The following is a 19,329-nucleotide window of genomic DNA, read 5'->3' as shown; positions in this document are numbered from 1 at the left end:
TCTTTCCATCGAAATAGGGAGAAGTGTGAACGCGAAGCTTCTTTTCAGTGAGTGATTGATGGTGTGTTGTTGTGAAACGCTCCGCCGGGGCCTGAGCTGCGGGTTTTGTTGAGGCTGGCAGGTGAGAGAGATTACCTGTTGGTATAGAGGTCCTACATGAGGGAAGGCACAGGCTCAGACAAGCAAGATGGATGACCTATTTGAAAGCTTGCCTTGCTCAAAATTAGCCCCATACTGGAACTGTTATCCAAGTCTATAATAGATTAGTCAGAGAGATCTATCAACACAATCTTGACATTAAGACTCTAATGATGCCTGAACTACGGTTCAATCACTGAAAGCTTGCATTGATTTCATAATCCATCATTTTGTTTAATTTTCTATTGAGATACTAAAGCACAATACATGTTTAAACCCAACTTGTCATCTGAAGTGCACTGGATCATTTGAATAATTACATCGGTGATGATAAAGTCTCTACTTGGCACTAGTGGCCATGGCAGCATCTCCAAAGAGAGCACAGCAAATCATGCTGCACAGTAAGCCAGCACAAAGGCTAATTTAACAATATTCCCAACATATTTTAAGGGTGAAATATGACAAGCACAGTTTCTAAGCTGGCTGGATGGTCCGACATTCTGTGAGCAAACACGAAAATAGAGATTATATGAGAGCAATAACTCTCAGTACTTGTGAGACTCTGTCAGACTGCCCTCAGTGAGTCGCAGCACAATAGGCCTGTTCATTTTGTAATTATGTCTGACCTGTAGGTACTCGACTGAGCCACCCTGATAGAGCTGCCATTCAATGTGCAGATTTACATGGATTTTAAATCATTATGGTGTAGACAAACACCATTTCACCCACCTAAATCCTTTTAGCTCTTACAATAGACACATATGAAGTGTATTGATTCTTTTCACTGAACAGAGTTAATGAGCAGGGACTCAGATGGGAATTACATCAGTCCTGTAGGCAGGATGTGAGAGCAGAAAATGTATGCATATTTTGTCATAATCAAAAACTACTATATAGACAATAGTTTAACAGAAAGCAGCAGCTGTTTCTGTTGACCGTTTGTCACATACAAGTTCACAGATTACGCAGTTGTGTAATGATTGACCTTTGGCAAGCTAGGGATGGGAATCGAGAATGAGTTCCAGTTGAGAACCGGTTCCAAATTGTCCATTTTTTTGGAATCATATGCCTCAGACTGTTTTTCACACAATCTTGCAATGCAAAACAAAAACGTTAAACTTGTGGAAACTTGCAACAAGAAGGAGTCATGGAGGCAAAGAACCCTATGCTGCATATCGAAAAAGATAACAAAACAGTACTGCTTGTCTGAAAAAAAGATCATTTCAAGTAGAGATGGAATTTCCAGCAAAATGCTGAACACCTTTTACATCCTTCCTAACCTAACAGCATGTCCACTACTGAGGGTAAATATGCTTTTTTTAATATTAGAGCCACAGTGTGTTTAGACAAATAAGCAGAATCAATAATGGTACTGGTAATGATAAAAATGTAAATACATCCCCATCCCTATGGCAAGCTACGATTCCCAGAAGCTTTACTACACTGAGCAAGAGAAATCAAATTTGGAAAGTGCTGCTGTTCATGTAAAAGGACCTAACAAAGCTCCAACTGGAGCTGCAGGCACCCCCAAAGCGCACACCATCCTTTCTTCACTGATAGACAACAGCCCATGAGTGTTCTTCCTTACACCCAGGTGATTGAGTGATGTATACAATGTGGTACCAGAGAGGCTTGGGACTAAGTACTGAAAGAAACATCCAATACAGTGGAAGTGTTTCATGGCAATGTCTTTTGGTAATTCTACAGTCAAGAAGTTAATAAAACTTACTGTAGGAGAAGGTGAGGCGTGGAGTGACATCGCTTTCTGTGAAAGCTGTATGAAAGCAACCAACAAGGAGGACAGTGTAGGCTGGAAGACAGAGCCAAGCCATACTCTTTGTCCACATGCCTCCTCAGGACCGCCAGCCAACTTGCAGTATTTGCCTTTCAGGTTTTGGGGGAATTCATGAAGAGTGTCTTTTTTAAGCTGTGTTTATTTTCTCTCCCTCTCGCTCCCTCTTTTCCTGCAGCTCCAGGCTCCTTGAATGGATGGCCTATGCACTGTGGTGAAGCAGGGGAACTCCTTTCGGCTTGCAGAAGATGAAGCTGGTTTGGAATGGTGATCCGTGACCAAAGAAGAAGACTGAAAGTCTCTACCCATCAGCCTCCATGCGTATGCGGCACCATCGGGTCTCAGATGAGATCTGTAAAGATGGAAGGAACACAATTAGTGTTTTGTATAAACTAGCTTGTGGTGTTCTTTATTGATCTGGAGGTTGAGTTACTGATTAATCAAACCTTTAAGGTGGAGTCATTTATAGAGCCAGGGCTGTGTATGATCTCTGGAACACCAGATCACTGTGAGGAGATATTTGTTGAATTTGTCAAAAAGAGTACTGTATTAGAACTGCTGACTCCACCTTTAATCTGCAACTATTTTGATGATCAATTAATCATTTAGACGTTTTTCATTTTGCTGCTAGTCATATGCTTATGTGAATTAACCTTAAACCAGCCAAAACAAACATTGCCAAATTGCTTTCAGTGACTTTACAAGCGCAGCATCTACACACTGGGTGATATGCACCTTGTGATCCGCTAATAAAACATATTGAGCATACATTGACATGTCTGATTTGACATAGTATGTCTCAGTGTTTATTTCTGAATTATTTGGCAATGCTCTTAATGTACTTAAATATATATAATAGTATTAGTAATTAGTAATACGTATTAGTAATTAGTCCCACTACATGTTAACCTTTCTTACCCTCAGGTGTGCACAAACAACAGATTATGAAATTGTTTATAAAGTACAAATGTGAAGTTATTGGTAATGGTATTAGCCATGAGAAATTCTCAGTTATTTTTATCGACTGAAAACGATCCACTTCTGCATGCCTGATGAAATTATTGTCAGTTGCAACTCTAGTGCCTTATAATAGGTCAAATTTAAATGTTGTCCAGTACAATAACAGCTGCAGTGGTTATGGGGAAATATATAAAAAAAATAAAAATAAAAAAAAATGTTTCCAGTGTATTGAAAGTCTTAATCTTAACACAAACTAAAAACAAGGCAAGGCACTGAAATCATTTGATAGTAGTAAAAGTGTTGCAATCAAAGTCTTCTTTCTCCATCTGTGGCACTCAAGCTGACCTTTGACTACACCACACTGCAGATCTGAGGTTGTATAGTATTGCTTTTAGTTTCTATTCAGAGTAATGAGCAACAGGTACAACCATAGTGATCATTAACAGAATACTACATGAATACACTTTGCTGCAGGGCATACTTGAGCTCAGGTCAGGTTAATTTTATAGTGTCAGATACCAACGAACAGCCGTACACTCCCAAATATCCATATCTGACCTGCATGTTCCTGCTCTATTGTACACGGCACAGGAGAGAACAGAAAGCAGAGCTTTCTTGGAAATCTTTGTTGTTAAATCTTACGACAATCATAAGGCGTGTCTTCCAAGTAGTAGCTCATATTACAGGAACTAGAGGAGTTTCTGTCCCACAGTTTGTTCTTGGTTGAACTTTAGTTTGTTTACAGAGTGGTGAAATGTTTTTTTTTATTAACTTATACTGTAAAATGTTTTGATTCTCTCAGGTCACAGAGGGCTTTAGTTCTAGAGGAATGTATGGAGATAAAAGTGTCCAAAGCCAAAGGAAAGTGGTTAAATATTTGCATAGGCCTGCTGTTCAGTTTTTCTTTAATCAATATCAATCACTGCAATTTAACTTAAGTGTGTTGTTTTTTTTTGCCATGTAAGTTGACACTGGCAAACGTCTTTATCCACAACGTCTACAACAATTCTTAAGAAAACATCAGAACAAAGCCACAGGAAAACTATTATACCAATAATGCTGATTAACCAAACGCAGTGAGACGTGAAGGGGAATTCAATACAGACACCCCAGTTACAACTGCAGACGCTCCATTACAGTTGCCACAGGGAGCTCCTCATTAAATGCAACCAGCGGGAGATTCAGTTTCATGTGAGGTATAGCAATCAATAGCAAAAGGTAGCGAGTGAAGCTATTCCTGGTTTCTATCAAGGGGCTCCTGACTCTTAGTCAATAAGCTGTCTGATGCTTGTTGCAAACACAGACATCTCCAAATCTGAGCTGGGAAGATGACATTTGAAGGAGCAGGAAGGCCATGATAAAGGCCAGAGAACAAGACACAAAGAGGGTTATTTCTACAACTTTAGAGACACACACAATACTTGAATATGAGAAAGGCAGACAGACATACGGTGTCAATTTAGTCTCCAAAAGGAGGAACACTTGGAAGAAAAAGACTTAATTTGTCCTTTGCTTTGCTGAGTGAAGCTGTTTGAAAAAGGCTGTTTCATTCAAAATCTCTAAAAGTTAAAAAATGATATCTACAGCAGAGCTAATATATCAAAATCAATCATCCCTGTTACCACTGTTGCACAGTCCAGATTCGTAAAAACTATAAAAGGAAAAATAATCAAGGATGTCTGGATATTGAAGAATTTTCAACCTACAGCAGCGAGACTGTGACTCTTAATGATCATGATGACAAAAGCAGATGGGGTTATGATATTCTGCTTTTTAAAACTCCAGGCGAGGTCACCGTCTGAATTTTTTTGGACAATGCCCCCTGCCAGCAGCCGACGTGTTGCCAGCGGACTGTAACATGAAATAGACAAGTGGGGCGGCCATAAGCATCATTAGCGTCCTTTGTGTGGAGAAATTCAAAGTGAGACACCACTTGTGAAGCTAACATTAATTCTGGGTTTGTGTGACAGTCAAAAAAAAGAGACCCGCATACATCAAGCTGAATCCAACTGAGGTACGTAGAGAGAGCTCTACTCAGCGTGAGTGAGAGAACAAGGGCCCCTCTGACAGCACAGAAATCTATATGCAACTCTGCACTTCACTGCTCTCTCCTGCATGATGCATAAACTGAATCATCCCTTTCACTCCCTACACAGACGTGATAGTGTGCTCTGGCTATGGATGATACTCTCCCATCTCTCTCTGTCTATGATCTCCTCTTAAATCTTTTCAGGGTTTCTTTCTATATCCCCTCCAGCATCACATCTGCCTTATCTAATCAGTTTGACATGAACTTTTAATACAGGTTATAAAACATTGGAGGGTCTAATCAAAGGCAAAGCTTTAGTTTTATTAGTAGAGGACACAATTAAGTCTAAGGGTTCAACCTGACTAAGTGAATGCCATTTTGATATACATTTATTCAAACCTATTAAAAAGCACATTATAATAACAGTTTGAAAAGTATAGTATTATTAATAGAGACTGATATGGACTGAGATATTTCTGTATTAATATCGCTGACCACTCACCACAATTAACAAACTAACAAATCAATAGATAAATAAAATAAAGCAATGGTTGTAATACATTTTTAAAGGCCCTGACACACCAGAATGTCGGTGAGCGTTTTTATTGTTATTTACCAAAAACATACAATGGAGGGTAGTTTTTTTGAGTACAGAGTAAGGTCCACAGAGTTTCCAACCCCCAAAACCTCCATCAATCAGAGGATTAGTGCAGCCTGCATGTGGCCGGAGAGGCAAAATCTAGGGCAAAGAAGTTCAACAGGCACTCACCACTGCTCACTAAGCTTATGCTGCTTCCATTGCAAGGTAATAATTAAATAATGTATCAACATATTTATCAACTCAGAGATTCTCTCAATGGGATTATCACGCCTGGACAGTTATAGTACCTGAGAGTGACACATATTTTAAAAACGATGAGGATATCCCTGGTGGAAACTGAGATTTTAAACTGAATCTTGTGCATTTGACTGGGAAATAAGTGGCAAAATAATGTCACTTTCTGACTGACAGGACAAAGGCATTTGTTCACTAGCTTATCATCCATTTCAGTAATAGGAATAGTTTTGACAGTCCATGAAGCACAAATACTTAGCCAAGGAGGGGGAGAGCCATTAAATGAAGCAATAAGAGGCTCTTCTGGTAACAGGGGAGTCAGTTCCAGGCAACAAACGAACAAAATCACTAACACATGTGGTTATAATAGGCATAAAACTCCTATAAATAGGCAACTCTGTTAAAATGAAACTGAAAGCTTACAGAAAAAGTTCAACCTGTAATGCAAAGTAAAGTTTTGTACATGAAACATTCTCAAAAAGTTCTAAGCATTTCATATAGTAGGGTAAACCAGTGTGTGTCAACAAAGAGGAAATACCTAACCAAAAGGGGAAATTCCCAGTTCTCTTTTCCAGTCACTTCCCGTAATAAAGCCTCCTCATATACAGTAAAACTATGTTTATATCAATGGCAGAGACTGTCCAATGACAGCACCACTAATAAGACTGTGAGTATTATAAATAGCAGCACTGCGTATACTGCTGAAACAGGTGGCACCAACATTAGCATTTGCCATCTGAGCAGAGGGGTCAAGGCTCCCTGGATTCCACACACAGCCTGTTGACTGGAAAAGTGTTGACTGATAAATACGACCTCTTGGCATGCCTGTCATCTCAGGAAGCCACCTGCACACACATACACGCACATGCACGCTGGCCACCTACGTCACGGCGCCCAGGTCACGTGCTCCCAGATGTGGCCTTCAACCTGTGATCAGCACTTCCCCTCTTGCCTCCTTGACTCCTCCACGCTGCTGAAGGGCTCTCAGATGTGTGAAGGAGCAGATGTAAGATGTGGAGGACATCATCTGTCAGGAGAGGCTTTAATGGAGGAGCACGCCTGCACATATGGACAGAGTGGCTGATTCATCATGGCGAGCGGTGTGGGAGTGCAGCGTTGACACAGTTCTGCATCGGTCCGACTGCCTCTCAGGGTTATTTCTCAACTATCCATCCAGTACTAAAGATACATATCTATGAGTAAGATACTTCCGTCACAGTATCAGGTCAAAGCGGCAAATCACAACCAGAGAAATTTGAATGTATTCTCACACGTCTCCCAAATTAGTTGTGACTTATGAGTAAGTTATTTATCATTTACCAGGAAATGTCCAGGTGTAACTCAGGATGTTTTCATGAATAGTTTGTAGTTATTCCTACGAAAAGTAATCCACTGAATTTCATAGCTTTCCCACAGAACTGTGTCCATTTATATGACATAACAGACTTCGGACCCAATAATGACTGGTGGGAGATGAAGTGGATCGGAAAAACATAGCGCTTTGATCCAAGACAGCAGTGTCCACTTGGAAACTTCTTTACTCATGTTTTAGCCTAATCTAGTTGTTTTTTCCTAACTTTAAACAAGTTGTTTTGTCGCCTAAACCTTCAAGTTGTTCTATAACACAATGTTCCCAATGCGTTAAAAAAAAAAGCAACTGTTATTTTGTAAAAAATCATACAAACCTGGTCAATATATTGAGCTGTTACAAAGTGACACCGACTTACTGATTAAAACTTACATTAGCTTGCCAATATATAATCAATTTAGTAAAATAGATCATCTTAAATACTTTTGACACATATGACCTAACACATGATAAAAAATATATATTTGGTAATGTTGTAAACCATGCAGATAAATTAGACAAAATGACCAAATTAACTATTTAAACTAAATCAAATATTTCCCACTTATCAAAGAACTGCATGAATAAACTAATAATTAAACTAACAAAGGATTTGAAATTTAAAGTTTTGTCCCATGAAAGTAGCTAGCACTGGCTCCAAAAGTCACTAAAAGTGGCCAGAAGACGTCATGCAGCCATTTGCATATTGATGAAATCACCATGCATCGTTTGCATAAAGCTTAGTGGTAGTGGCGGCGCGCTGTTGGCAGAAGAGCTGTGATTACTCTGAGCAGCATGCATGGGAGTGAATTACAATAATATATTTACACACCTTTTTCCTGATGGGTTGAATTCGACACTAAATGTTTTTTTTTAGTTGCTAGAAGGTCTAAAAAATGTAATAAATTATACAGGAAAGTTCAAGGTTAACAACACTAACGTGCATTTATAAAACTGTGACCTCCTGTTTAGTCGATTGCTTTTGATTAGGCATGCTACAAATATTTTGTAGCAAGTGATTCACACATGGCTATGGTCTTTATTAGCTAGCACAATTCTTACGTTTTAATGACGCACCCAATTTAATAATTTTCCAGTTTAAAAGTAGCTGCTAGCTATGAACAATTTAGGAAGGACTTATGCACAAACTTACTAATAGATTTAAGAATAGCTGGTGCAACCCGACCCAGTTCCCCAGTTAATGGAAATTCAGAAGTCTGTATTTCTGATTAGGTGACTGTGAAGTCTGAAGAAATACCCTCTCTTTCCTGCTCGGCCCATTTTAAGTCCAATCCCCAGACCCAGCTAAGAGTAATTAATGGCTCATTCATCCCTGAGTGAACCATACAGCAGTAATTATGACCATATGCTATTCCAAAGACTTTTAATTGCCTAATTAAAATCTTATTAAACTGTTGAACAGAGATAGGGGACATTTTGAACTTAAGGTTCAGGGGAGTTAAATTCATCAAGCTTGCTTCTCCTCTGAGGCTTGTGACACGCGGCCAGAGGTTGTGAATTTTATCACAAGCGCTGACTTCTTAAAACATCCCAATTTTGAGGCTATCAGACACTAAGAATGTATTGATAGATTAGGGTAATATATGGCTGTGAAAGTGGATGAGCATATTTCATCACCTCTGTCTTTGAAACCTTTACAAGTGCCTAAATCAGCCCGGTTTCAGAAGTGAAAATATTCCATTTCATTCCATTTCCCCTCTGTGCAAATTTCCATAACAGATGTGGAGCCAGCAGAAGCAGCTTGCTGATGAAATGTAAAGTAGCAGAGCAGGGTCTGTCGCCGGGCCTGCTATCACTATCAAGGCCGAAGTGGGTGAAAGAAGAGCAGCAGGGGCTCTGCGACAGACAGAAGAGTGCATTAATACTCAGAGGGGGAAAAGACGACAGAGGAGCAAATGAAAGGGCAAAAGCACCTTTTTCCTTTCTCAAGGTGATAAGTATTTCCAGTCACCTCATCAAACTCAAAATGTATTTATTGGCATTTTGTATGGAGATGGAAATCACCTGAGAGTAACTAATCTCACCAGACAAATACCAGGTTCAATGAGATCTTTACTACTGTGTGAGAGCCTCTCTTGGCTTTGTGCCCTTTTTATTCCTGGCACCCGAGCCAAATCTCCCTGTCAAAACACATCAGACAGGGCATAAACCTGGATTAGAACTATTCATGTGTTGTCATTAATAAACCCTAAACACAGGGATTGGGGGGAAACTGGCAGAAATTTGTACTTTTCTCTCCCCCTGCACCCTTTTCAGGTTTCAACAATCCAGTGTAAGCTGATCCACTTTTCGGAAGCAGCCTGCCCTGTTGATCTCACTGAAATGGCCTATTTCTTTTCTACAGTGTGTTTTACTGTTGTCACACCCTTCGCAGAGGAAAAGGAACACCTACAGCTTTGAGAAAATCCAGAGTTTCATCATCTGATACACCTTTCAGACATTTACACTCAGTTGGCAACACATTTTAAAAGCCATTAATACATTAATGGTACGGTAAACTGTTTTTTCAATCCTTTTCATGTATATCTGTAGCATCTTGAATGCTCAGTCTATATTGACTCATTACATCATTCCTGAGCGTATAAAGTGTATGAAAAGCTGTGCAAGTATTACTATTAATATTCTATCTTCATATCTTCATTTGGTTCATTCAATCTGCAACTAATCTGGCATTCGCTGGGGCAGCAAAGCAAAAGCCATATTACGAGTCACTGCTGCTGCTTACACCACCTTTGTTTATAGTATAATAAATATTTGTACTGAAATAAATCTTGCGGATAAAAAGGGTGAACACAAGCGCTGTGTAAGCAATGCCGAGTACTTGAATCTTTAAATACTCTAGGATTTAAAATGAAATAAAATAATATTTCAATGAAAACCCATGATGAAGTTGTGGCTTCATCCTCTAGTTGTTCCTCAAAGACTTGTTAAACAGCATTTGGGAATAAGTATATGTATTTATGGTGCCGGATTTATTAAATCTCTCAGCTGAGTCTGTCTTCTTTCAACACCATAATGCTCATGACATGAGCAAATGTAAAAATTACCATCCCACATGTGTTTATTCTGCAGAATTAGAATAAGGGTGGCATTTTTGTGGGCTTTCCGATGTCAAAGTCTTCAGCTGAAAACTAACATTACATTTACAATGGTCCGTGATGAGATATACATATGAATCTCCTGCAATAAAATTACAGAATGTAACTGTTTTTCCATTTCTCTTTTTCATTACGCACATGGAGCAAATTCTTTCGGAGTGGGTAATAGGTTGTTGACTTCACACCAACCTTTAAGGGGATAGTTTAGATTTGTTGAATTTGATTTGTGTGGTTCTTTGTGTGTTTTATAAGGTTCGTTTGGCTTCACCAATGTCACACAATATCACAAAAAACCTCAGTGACGCAGCAGAAGAGCAGCAACTCCTGTGGTCTGCAGGGAAAAATGGCTGCTTTTGTCAATGGAGTCTGGTGGCTTGATGAGAGCATAGAACAGCTTCAGTTGCATCCACAGAAACTTAAACAGGGCTGTCTGATGGCAGAGTAAAGCACTAGAGTCAACCAATATCAACTATTTTGGCCTTTTTTAAAGTGGCTAAAATACATTCCCTGAAGTGAACTCTGCCTAACCCCAGTTCAGGCCGAAACCACTCAGGTCTTGGATTAATTCTATCTTGCATATTACATCTATAATGTTAATAGACTGATAGTCATGCTTCTGACAGCATTAGTTGAAATGGTTTTAGAGTCACATAAAGTAATCAATGATAGTCAATGTGACAGTGTGACCATATGCTGTCCAGTCCAGGAAAAGCAACGCATTCTTCAAGGATCGTTTTATGAAAGAAATAAAAAATACAGAATAACAACGAATAACATCACTCATAAAAACACAGTATAATAATGTTCAGTGCACTGTTTAAGACATCGAGGGCCAGTGCTTTTATGAGGGGTCCTGGCATCTGCCAGACACAGGTGAGGAGCTGTTTCAACCCTGGCTGCTGAAAGTAGGTCAGGCTTGTTGAAACACTCACCCTCCCATTTTAAATGTCTCCACTTGTTTGCCATATAATTCTGTCTGCATTTACTGGAGTGAAATATTGACCCTGATAGAGCGAGTGCTGATAACACGGCATCGACCTGAGGTGCTTTATCTCGCTTGTTCTTGTTTACCTTTACTAACTAGATTTGTTATCACAGATAAGTCTACAATAAAAAACTACAGTATGCAGAGGTTTTCGTTTCAGTACACATTTGAATATATTAGAGTAATTACTTTAAATATTCAACACTAAAAATGATTGTTTAATTTGACTGTGCCTAAATGAAGATTCCCCTACATTTTAATTTTGCAAACCCACTATAGCTTTTAGCCAATCAAAGGGTTTTTACATTGTTACTTTAAATATATATCGTTATTGACAATAACCAATTAAATATGTCAATAATGCACATATGATAATATCCGGAAAATAATCCAGCACCTCTAAGATAGTTTGTTTTTTCCTTTCCAGCTCCCTACGTTCATATTTTTTGTGTAATTAATTTCCCAAAAAGAAGACAAAGCACACAATAAGCAAAGTTAGTGATAATTTTCCCCCCAAAATGTCTATAGATAATCGATAATATTGTTATTGTGAATTATCTTGGACAAAATAATCATGTCGTCAACATCTAATATTCTGACAGCCTTCATAAAACACATCAACTACAAATCTATCACCAGATGAATAAAAAAAAAAAAAGAAAAATAATAATACATTGAAAAAGCCTATGGGATGTAAAAGAAAAGTTCTCAAAAATGCTAAGCGATCCTTGACATTAGAATATTTTATTTTTACAAATACAATGTTACTATCTTTGAGATAGGTCAGCTGAAAAAATAACTCATGTGCCGCATTAATACTTGCTGCCCATGTAAATTTATGGACCATTATTTGACCAAGAATGCATTGAAATATTTACTCTCTTTGAAATTGATTAGGCTGGTGTGGCATCCATGAAAGGCTGTAAACAAAGCGGCGTGGCTGGTCTCCCTTGATGTCCACAGCAAGAAGCTGCACGCATTCCAGTAGCTTAGAGGCTTAGACAGAAGCTCAGGCTATAGGCCATTGGGCAAAGAGCTGCACACATCCATCACTGTATGAGACCGATAAAAAGCTCAGAATGTCCGCTTCTCTACATGCCCATCAAGGACCCACTGACCCGCCTTAAAAACTACTCAAGAGTTTTCCCAAATCTACAAAGCACTTTGTAACCCTAGTGATCGAACCAGTAGGTGACTCACTGGTTGATGTTTCACAAGTCTCACTGATGAGATCCCTGATGAATACATTTCCTTTCTCATAAACACTTTCAAAGGCATTAAAAGAGTGGTAGGTCAGCTGAGTGCTGTGACACCATTGGAAGGGGGTATGTATCATGTGCATTTGCATTTATCAGAGTCCACCATAACATCCACCATTATAGCACTGTTTTCCATGCAAACTGTCTGCAAACTGGGAATTAAAAATCAATATAGTGTTTTTGTAATTCAAAATCGTTTCGGCCCTAATAATGATCTTACCCCATCATGCTGGGCAGCTGCGAACTATGGGGAGCTGCTTAGATGATGTTGATGATGCACCTTACTGCCTCTTGAAAACACTTCAACCTTGTGAACAGCTATTCAAACAAGGTGTTACATTTGCAAATTAAACGCAATAAAACACAATATTGTAAATTCAAAAGATGGTTTTAGCATAGACTTGAGAAGATAAAAAGATATTTCCAGAGCAGCTGTCAACCTTTTTGAAAAAAATCACAAGCAAGGGACTGTGTTCATCCAAGCTGGTTCATGTTCACTCTTCAATCATCTATTGCACAACCTATTTTAAAATTACACCTGTGAGAACTGTTTAAAGGCTAATCCAGTTGTGTTCAAACTGGTTTTGATTTACGATAACCAGAGCTCAAGCAAATGCTTTCGGTGCGGCAGTGACTCAGAAAGTAGAGCGAGTGCCCACTGATCGGAAGGTTGGCGGTTCGATCCACGGCCATGGTAGCCTACATGTCATGCTAAATATACTGGAGAGCAGATCGGCACCAGTGTCTGAATGTGTGTGTGAGTGGGTGAATGCTGATTTGTAGTGTAACAGTGCTTTGAGTGGTCACTATGACTAGAAAAGCCTTACAGAAATGCAGTCCACTGCCTAGCATGCCTAGCCAAACTACACAAAGCAAGTAAAATGTATAATTAATGTTTGGGTTGTTTTTTTATGTTAAATGTTGATGGATATGTCTCTAATTTGGTTTTGTTATTTGCATATTTCAGTATTTACAACATGCCTTCCTTTATAGTCACATTACACTTTGTAACATAAAAGACATTGTTTAATGGATGCAGATGGCCAGTACTGCTCTTTGAGCACATTGGGGGAAATCTAAAATCTGGTCACAATGTAAAGTCTGGCTGTCTGATACTCTCTAAATAGTTTATGAGATAGAGTATACAAATGATGAACAACTAACCCTGAGGCAACAAATATAGTACAGACAATTAGCTTTCTCATGCCTGGGGTTGCACTGGTTCATCTGCTTCTCATCCTCAACATCTCTTAAAGGTTGATCTCAAGCACAAAGTCACGTCCTCCTTATTCGACCTTTTTATTTGGCAGATCGACCACATTAAAATATCTGTGTGGGGGTAGTCTGCCCCTTTATGTGCGGTCTGAGAGTGGGGCAGCTGCCCCCCACATTCACTGACCTCACTTAGTAAAGATCAATAGTGAGCTGCACATTCCTCGCTCCAAGTCCTCAGGAGTCCCTTAGCCATAGGCATCCCAGTCATCCAAGTCATCTTGTGAATCTTTTAGCACGCTGATATTTGGGGTAAATTCCAATCATTGACATCCAACATCCAAGACGACCAGATTTGACCTATGAGGGCAGCGTATTTGGTAAACCATACGGGGGAGGCAAGCTCTTGTCACTCAAGAGTTTCACCCTATAGGCCATGCTAATGCAGCCACTCAAGGGCAAATTTGTCAAGCTAGCATTGCTCAGTTTAGATCTAATTTTACATGTTTGTACTTCACATTTTTGCCTGTGCCCTTTTCAATTTTCCTTTGCATTCACACTGTACACGGCCTAGCGCACAGCAAAATTATGGGGCCCACATTGATCCCTAGGCTAGATGATTTAATGGCTGACTGACTGTTCTATTTAACCAGACAAGCATAATAAGGGGATTAGCAACCTATCAGATGACAGAGTTCAGTGTGCTTGGCTGCAGGTATACAGGCAGATATATCCTATAAGTTCATCCAGGGAAGTCAAATGTTTGGAAAAAAATAACAACAACTCAGATGAAATTACACAACCGGTCATGACGTTTTTAGTGCCAAACTGTTGGTTAAGAGCTCAGATAGAAATTGTTTAGTACTTCAAAGGGGCCCTTAAAGTTCATGTTCCTCTTTGATTGCAGTGAAAAGCCCACACTAGAGTGCTTCTGAGATGTTATCAGAGTCCTGACATGTCCATGCAGCACCAGGGGCCCCCGCAGCTGGATGCGTGCAGGTGGGAGCTGATGTCATGGAGAGATGGAGGTGAAATGATCTGTTACTAGAAAGCTGAGCCTCCTCACTGTGATATCAGAGTGTGTGACGTGTCCTGAGACATTTTAACCTACTTTCACAGCTTCAACGTAAGGACTGGGCAATCACGTGGCAACACACAAACAAAAAAGTTCCATTTTGAAAGTTTATAGTTAATAATAAAACACGTTATATCAAATGTAGCATAGAAATAATATTGTTATCTCAAAAGGCAGACATATTCTTTGTAAACTAGAGAAGGTCAAAGTCCCATTATGGTTTCCTGGAATCAGTTTTAAAAAGTGAAGAAATGTCTAAAGAAAATATTCCAGTCATGTTGGCAAACTTTTTTATGTCTCCCAAAGTAAATCTATTCCTCCAAATCCAAAAGGCTGCTCCATAGCTCCCGCTGTGCTCTGACGTTACTAAGGGTCAGGCTATTCATCACATTATTTATGAACTATAAGATGTAAGGTCAGAGATTTGACCCAAGAGCAGGGACAGGATATATAAAACATGTTTTGTTTCTATCACAAACTAAACATAAGGAAAAGCAGACAAATACAGAGATTCAGACTGTGAGCACTTTTCTCTGAACTTTAATCCATGACAATTTAAAGTAAGCTTTATGGAGTATTGTTTAGTTAAGAAATGGAAAGATTGTATGACTATTATTTAATATCATTTATTGTTTCCTGTCAAAAGCAGACAAGATCACATATATTGTGTTATTGGAAAGCATGTCATCTAAATCAGTAAGACCCATTGACCATAGCAGAAGTCATAAACAGTCATCAACAGTGTTAGTTCCTGTGAGCTTAAACTGCACCTGCATGCTGAACAGCTTCATCCCCTCCAGATGTCTGGAGGCCTCACTAGACCCAGAGCCAGCACATCTATAACTGTCTCCTCCACTGCCCAGACTCTGGTGGATAACTGCCAGAAAGAAAGCAGAGATGCAGGGGGATCTGAGCCCTGCAGCCACTCAAGCTGCACAAAAAGTGCTGAAAGAGGCCATAAGATGGCTTGTGTGCTGTGTCTTAATATATCACATCTTCAATCCCATCTGATGAATTATTCAGACGGTGCTATCTACTGTGCCTCTCACCTAAAACATCTGCCCTGCCAGCCTGTCTGCCAGGCCTGGCTTACACTCTGTTCTGCCACAGGAAGCTTTTAGTCTGCTGCTGTCCTGTGGTCTCCGTTACATTTAACCCCCTTTCCTCTATCTCTATTTTCATCTCATGGACTAGAGGCATAAAGCATTGAGGGAAAGAGATTATGTTACCGTGTCAGGGATTCATCTGTACAAGATCTTAAAAAGAAAACAGTATCGTTTTGCTACTACTGTGCTAATCTTCGGGTTGTCGAGGCTTGAAGCATAGTAGTTTGTATAATGGGTCATCTGACCATATCTGAAGGCAAGAAAAGCCTATAAATAACAAGCCTTTACTTAAAGAATTGTGATCCCACAAGTGTCACATCAAACATTTGGCTAACTAGAGTCAGACTGCTTTACCATTTAAAAAAAAATCTGATCTGGCAATGCCTTTGACTTTGGGGCGATGTGACATTGCATTCCAACTCTGCTCTACGTCAACAACTGACACTAATCAGAAAACACAGACCAGAGCAGGTTGCATTACATACTTCCATTAAAATAAGAATTGTACTTGAGGGATAAAAAAGGTACACGTCCACCTCCCCCTACACCATAAGGATCTTAGCAGAGCATGAAATGACTAAATACCAGCATCACTCTTTCTCCCTGTCATCTTCCTTTGCACATTTCTCATTCATAACTTTCAGCGAGGATGTCTAACTGAAATGCACCTGACTCACCCAGTGCTATTTGTGTCCAAGGTTGCAGAAGAAAAACTTTTTATCAGTCAGAGGAGTGTGTAACTCAACCGGTAATGTGCGTCAAATATCTCACTCTAACCTACTTTTTTAGTTAATATTGGTACTGTACATTAATATCTGCCAACAAGTTGTTTACAGTGTGGCAATTAGGTGTCTGTGATCAGAGAGTTACGACAGGAATGTCTGAAAGGGTCAGCAGCACCATTAGCAGAGTAAAGGGCACAACCTGGAATGCTCAGAGATATCAAATCACAGTGGTGGGGGAGGGACAGGCCGCTAAACAAGACTCGGTTGGAGGCTGATCCCATTAATCAGTCCCACTCACGTACTTGTGTCAGGAAGCACACAAACAAATACGACCGCTAACAAAAACCTGATGCACGTTTGCTGTGTGCGGCACCTTATAGTCGCCCCTTAAGTCCAGTGTCAGGAGTGCAGACGTACACATAGCTGCCAGGATTAAAATAGAACTTTATTATTAAGCATGTAAGAGGAACAGGTGTGAGGTGAAGGGTGATGGAAACACACCCTGAAAAGACAATTTCACGATTCTCACACCATCATGTAAGAAACGCTGACATATGTGTAAACATACTCCACATGGTTTCCCAAAGACTTGTGTACACTTAAAATAAGACACTGCAAGAACAAGGCGAGGACCAGTAGAGCTTCATATGTGCCATGTTTTGATGCATGTGTATGATACGGGTTAAAATGCAGATCTAAGGGTCTGTGAGACACTAGAGCAAATACAGAGTTCTGGCCTTGTTCCATGTTCACAGTCATTTCCCACATCGTGGCACAGTGCTGGACTGGGAATAAACAGAGGAGCCCGCTGTGCTCCCAGAATGCATGTTTGCAGAGTTCCCATCAGTGAGTACACAGTAATAGGACTCCCTGAAGGCCTGTATTTAACCTTTAGGTTACAAGTGGCTGGCCACTGCACAGCCCACTCCTCCTCATTCTCAGCTTTTAACCCTTTTCTCACTCATTTCAGTCAGCACAAACAGAAACAGGAACAAAGTCAGATAAGATCACAAGATCTTAACACCATGAGATATGACTGAAACCTCCATAACAGCAAGTAAATTGACTTTTTGGATTATTTTGTCAATTGCTTTTTCCAAGGTCAAAAATGAACTTTGAATCTCAACTTTTACACCAAGATGGAAGAGTAGTCCGTAAAGTGCTCAGACAAAAAAGGGAACATTTCAACATATATGAATCCTTGACACTTGGCAAACTGCTGTAGAAGATCAGTGTCATTCTCTGTAAATATATTGGAAATGTCTTAGAGGTACCAGGTCATCCCTATTTAAATAATTTCTCACAACTGATTGATTACTTTACATGCACAATGTGTAAGTTTCTGCCACTATGGGTCTCTCAGACAAATCAATAATAATAAAAAGGTTTCAATGTGGTCCAGTAGCACCTGCAATCAGCTTCTCCCTGTTAGGATTCCTTCAGTGCTCATTGTTTTTACATTGAGATAAATTATTTGTAGAGATCTCCTCCTCCACAAAACTTTCAGACCTTGTGACATTTCATTTAAAAAATTGTGTTTAATTGACACTTCCTTGAGAAAGACGTCCTAAAGAGGTTCTATGCTGAGCAAACATTCTCTGAGGTTGTTTAAGGTTTAAGTTTCACTTAAAAATCTGTGTTTCTTTGATGCTGTTTAGCGGACAGCTGCTGCTAATATTTGCTAAGCTTGTTTGTCTGACAACTTAAGGTAGAAACAGTAGAAAAAAACAACATTTGCAATAAAACCAGGAAAAAAAGCAAATTCAGTTGCATTTGTTTAAAATGAATGATTTCTCTTAATTTGAAAAACGTTGAAATCATTTGAGATAATGTGAGTAATGTAAGTACTCAATTCACTTTTAGATCATTTAATGCAGAAAAAAAGCTACATAGTTTACCTTTAATGGCAACTGAATATGGTGTGCAGGTTTCTAGAAGCCTTTAAAAGTATCTGTATCATTTTTCAGTTCTGCAGAGTAATTAGGAGAGACAACACTACACTATGGTTTAGAAATAGTGGTTATTATTTGGCCCATGTTGAGTTGCAGTAAGCAAAGCTCTTGTCTTGGAAAGCAGCACACAGTATTTTGGCTGAAGTTTAAAAAGATACCTTAAATGTCTGTAGAGGAACAACAGTATCAGATCCAATTCAGAGCTATGCACTTGTCATATAAATCCTAGCCTTTAATTGTGCACATACTTGTTTAAACTTGTTATTGGCTTAACATTTGTGACACTAAACCATATGGAGAGCAAGACCGTACATAAAAGACTTTAAAAAAGGAGAATTTATCTCTCTCACACATACACACACACACACACACACACACACACAATGGAAGACAGAAAGTCAACCTGACTATATAAACAGATGAAGGAGAAGGATCAGAGTAGCCTAATGCTGACAAAATGGAAACATGTGCATATGGGGCCAGCATAGGGGTTTAAGCTGTGATAAAACAGTGAGATGTAATGTGGTTTATTTCTTCTTTGTCTTCTCTCCTCTGAACAGATTTAGTAATCTGCAACAGGTTGTCTCTGCTTTGAGCAGCTTTACAAAACAGAAGCATTATTTTATCCTTTTGCTTATAATACTTTCAGCAGAGTTGATGTAGAACAGCACTGCATCAGATAAATGTTCACTCAGTGAAAGAATGTTTCAGTGTTCCAGTTAAACTCTGCAAGACTGATATACTCTGGATTTCTCTGCAAGTGACTATCCCCATGTTATCAAATATATTTCTGT

At 39.3% G+C, this 19,329-nt stretch overlaps 1 protein-coding gene across 2 annotated transcripts in view; it reads right to left on the bottom strand.

Moving 5' to 3' along the window:
• Positions 1-19,329, bottom strand: part of sema4ba (sema domain, immunoglobulin domain (Ig), transmembrane domain (TM) and short cytoplasmic domain, (semaphorin) 4Ba) — a 54,870-nt gene that overhangs the window by 24,105 nt on the left and 11,436 nt on the right. For both annotated transcript variants that reach the window (XM_059335521.1, XM_059335522.1), the window contains exon 2: positions 1,868-2,282. In XM_059335521.1, the coding sequence (XP_059191504.1) occupies positions 1,868-1,985 (118 nt within the window). In that variant the 5' untranslated portion in view covers positions 1,986-2,282. The remainder of the gene's footprint in view (positions 1-1,867; positions 2,283-19,329) is intronic.

Source organism: Centropristis striata, chromosome 6, assembly GCF_030273125.1.
Source record: "Centropristis striata isolate RG_2023a ecotype Rhode Island chromosome 6, C.striata_1.0, whole genome shotgun sequence".
Taxonomy (NCBI): Eukaryota; Metazoa; Chordata; class Actinopteri; order Perciformes; family Serranidae; genus Centropristis; species Centropristis striata.
This window is presented reverse-complemented; position numbering and strand designations above follow the sequence as displayed.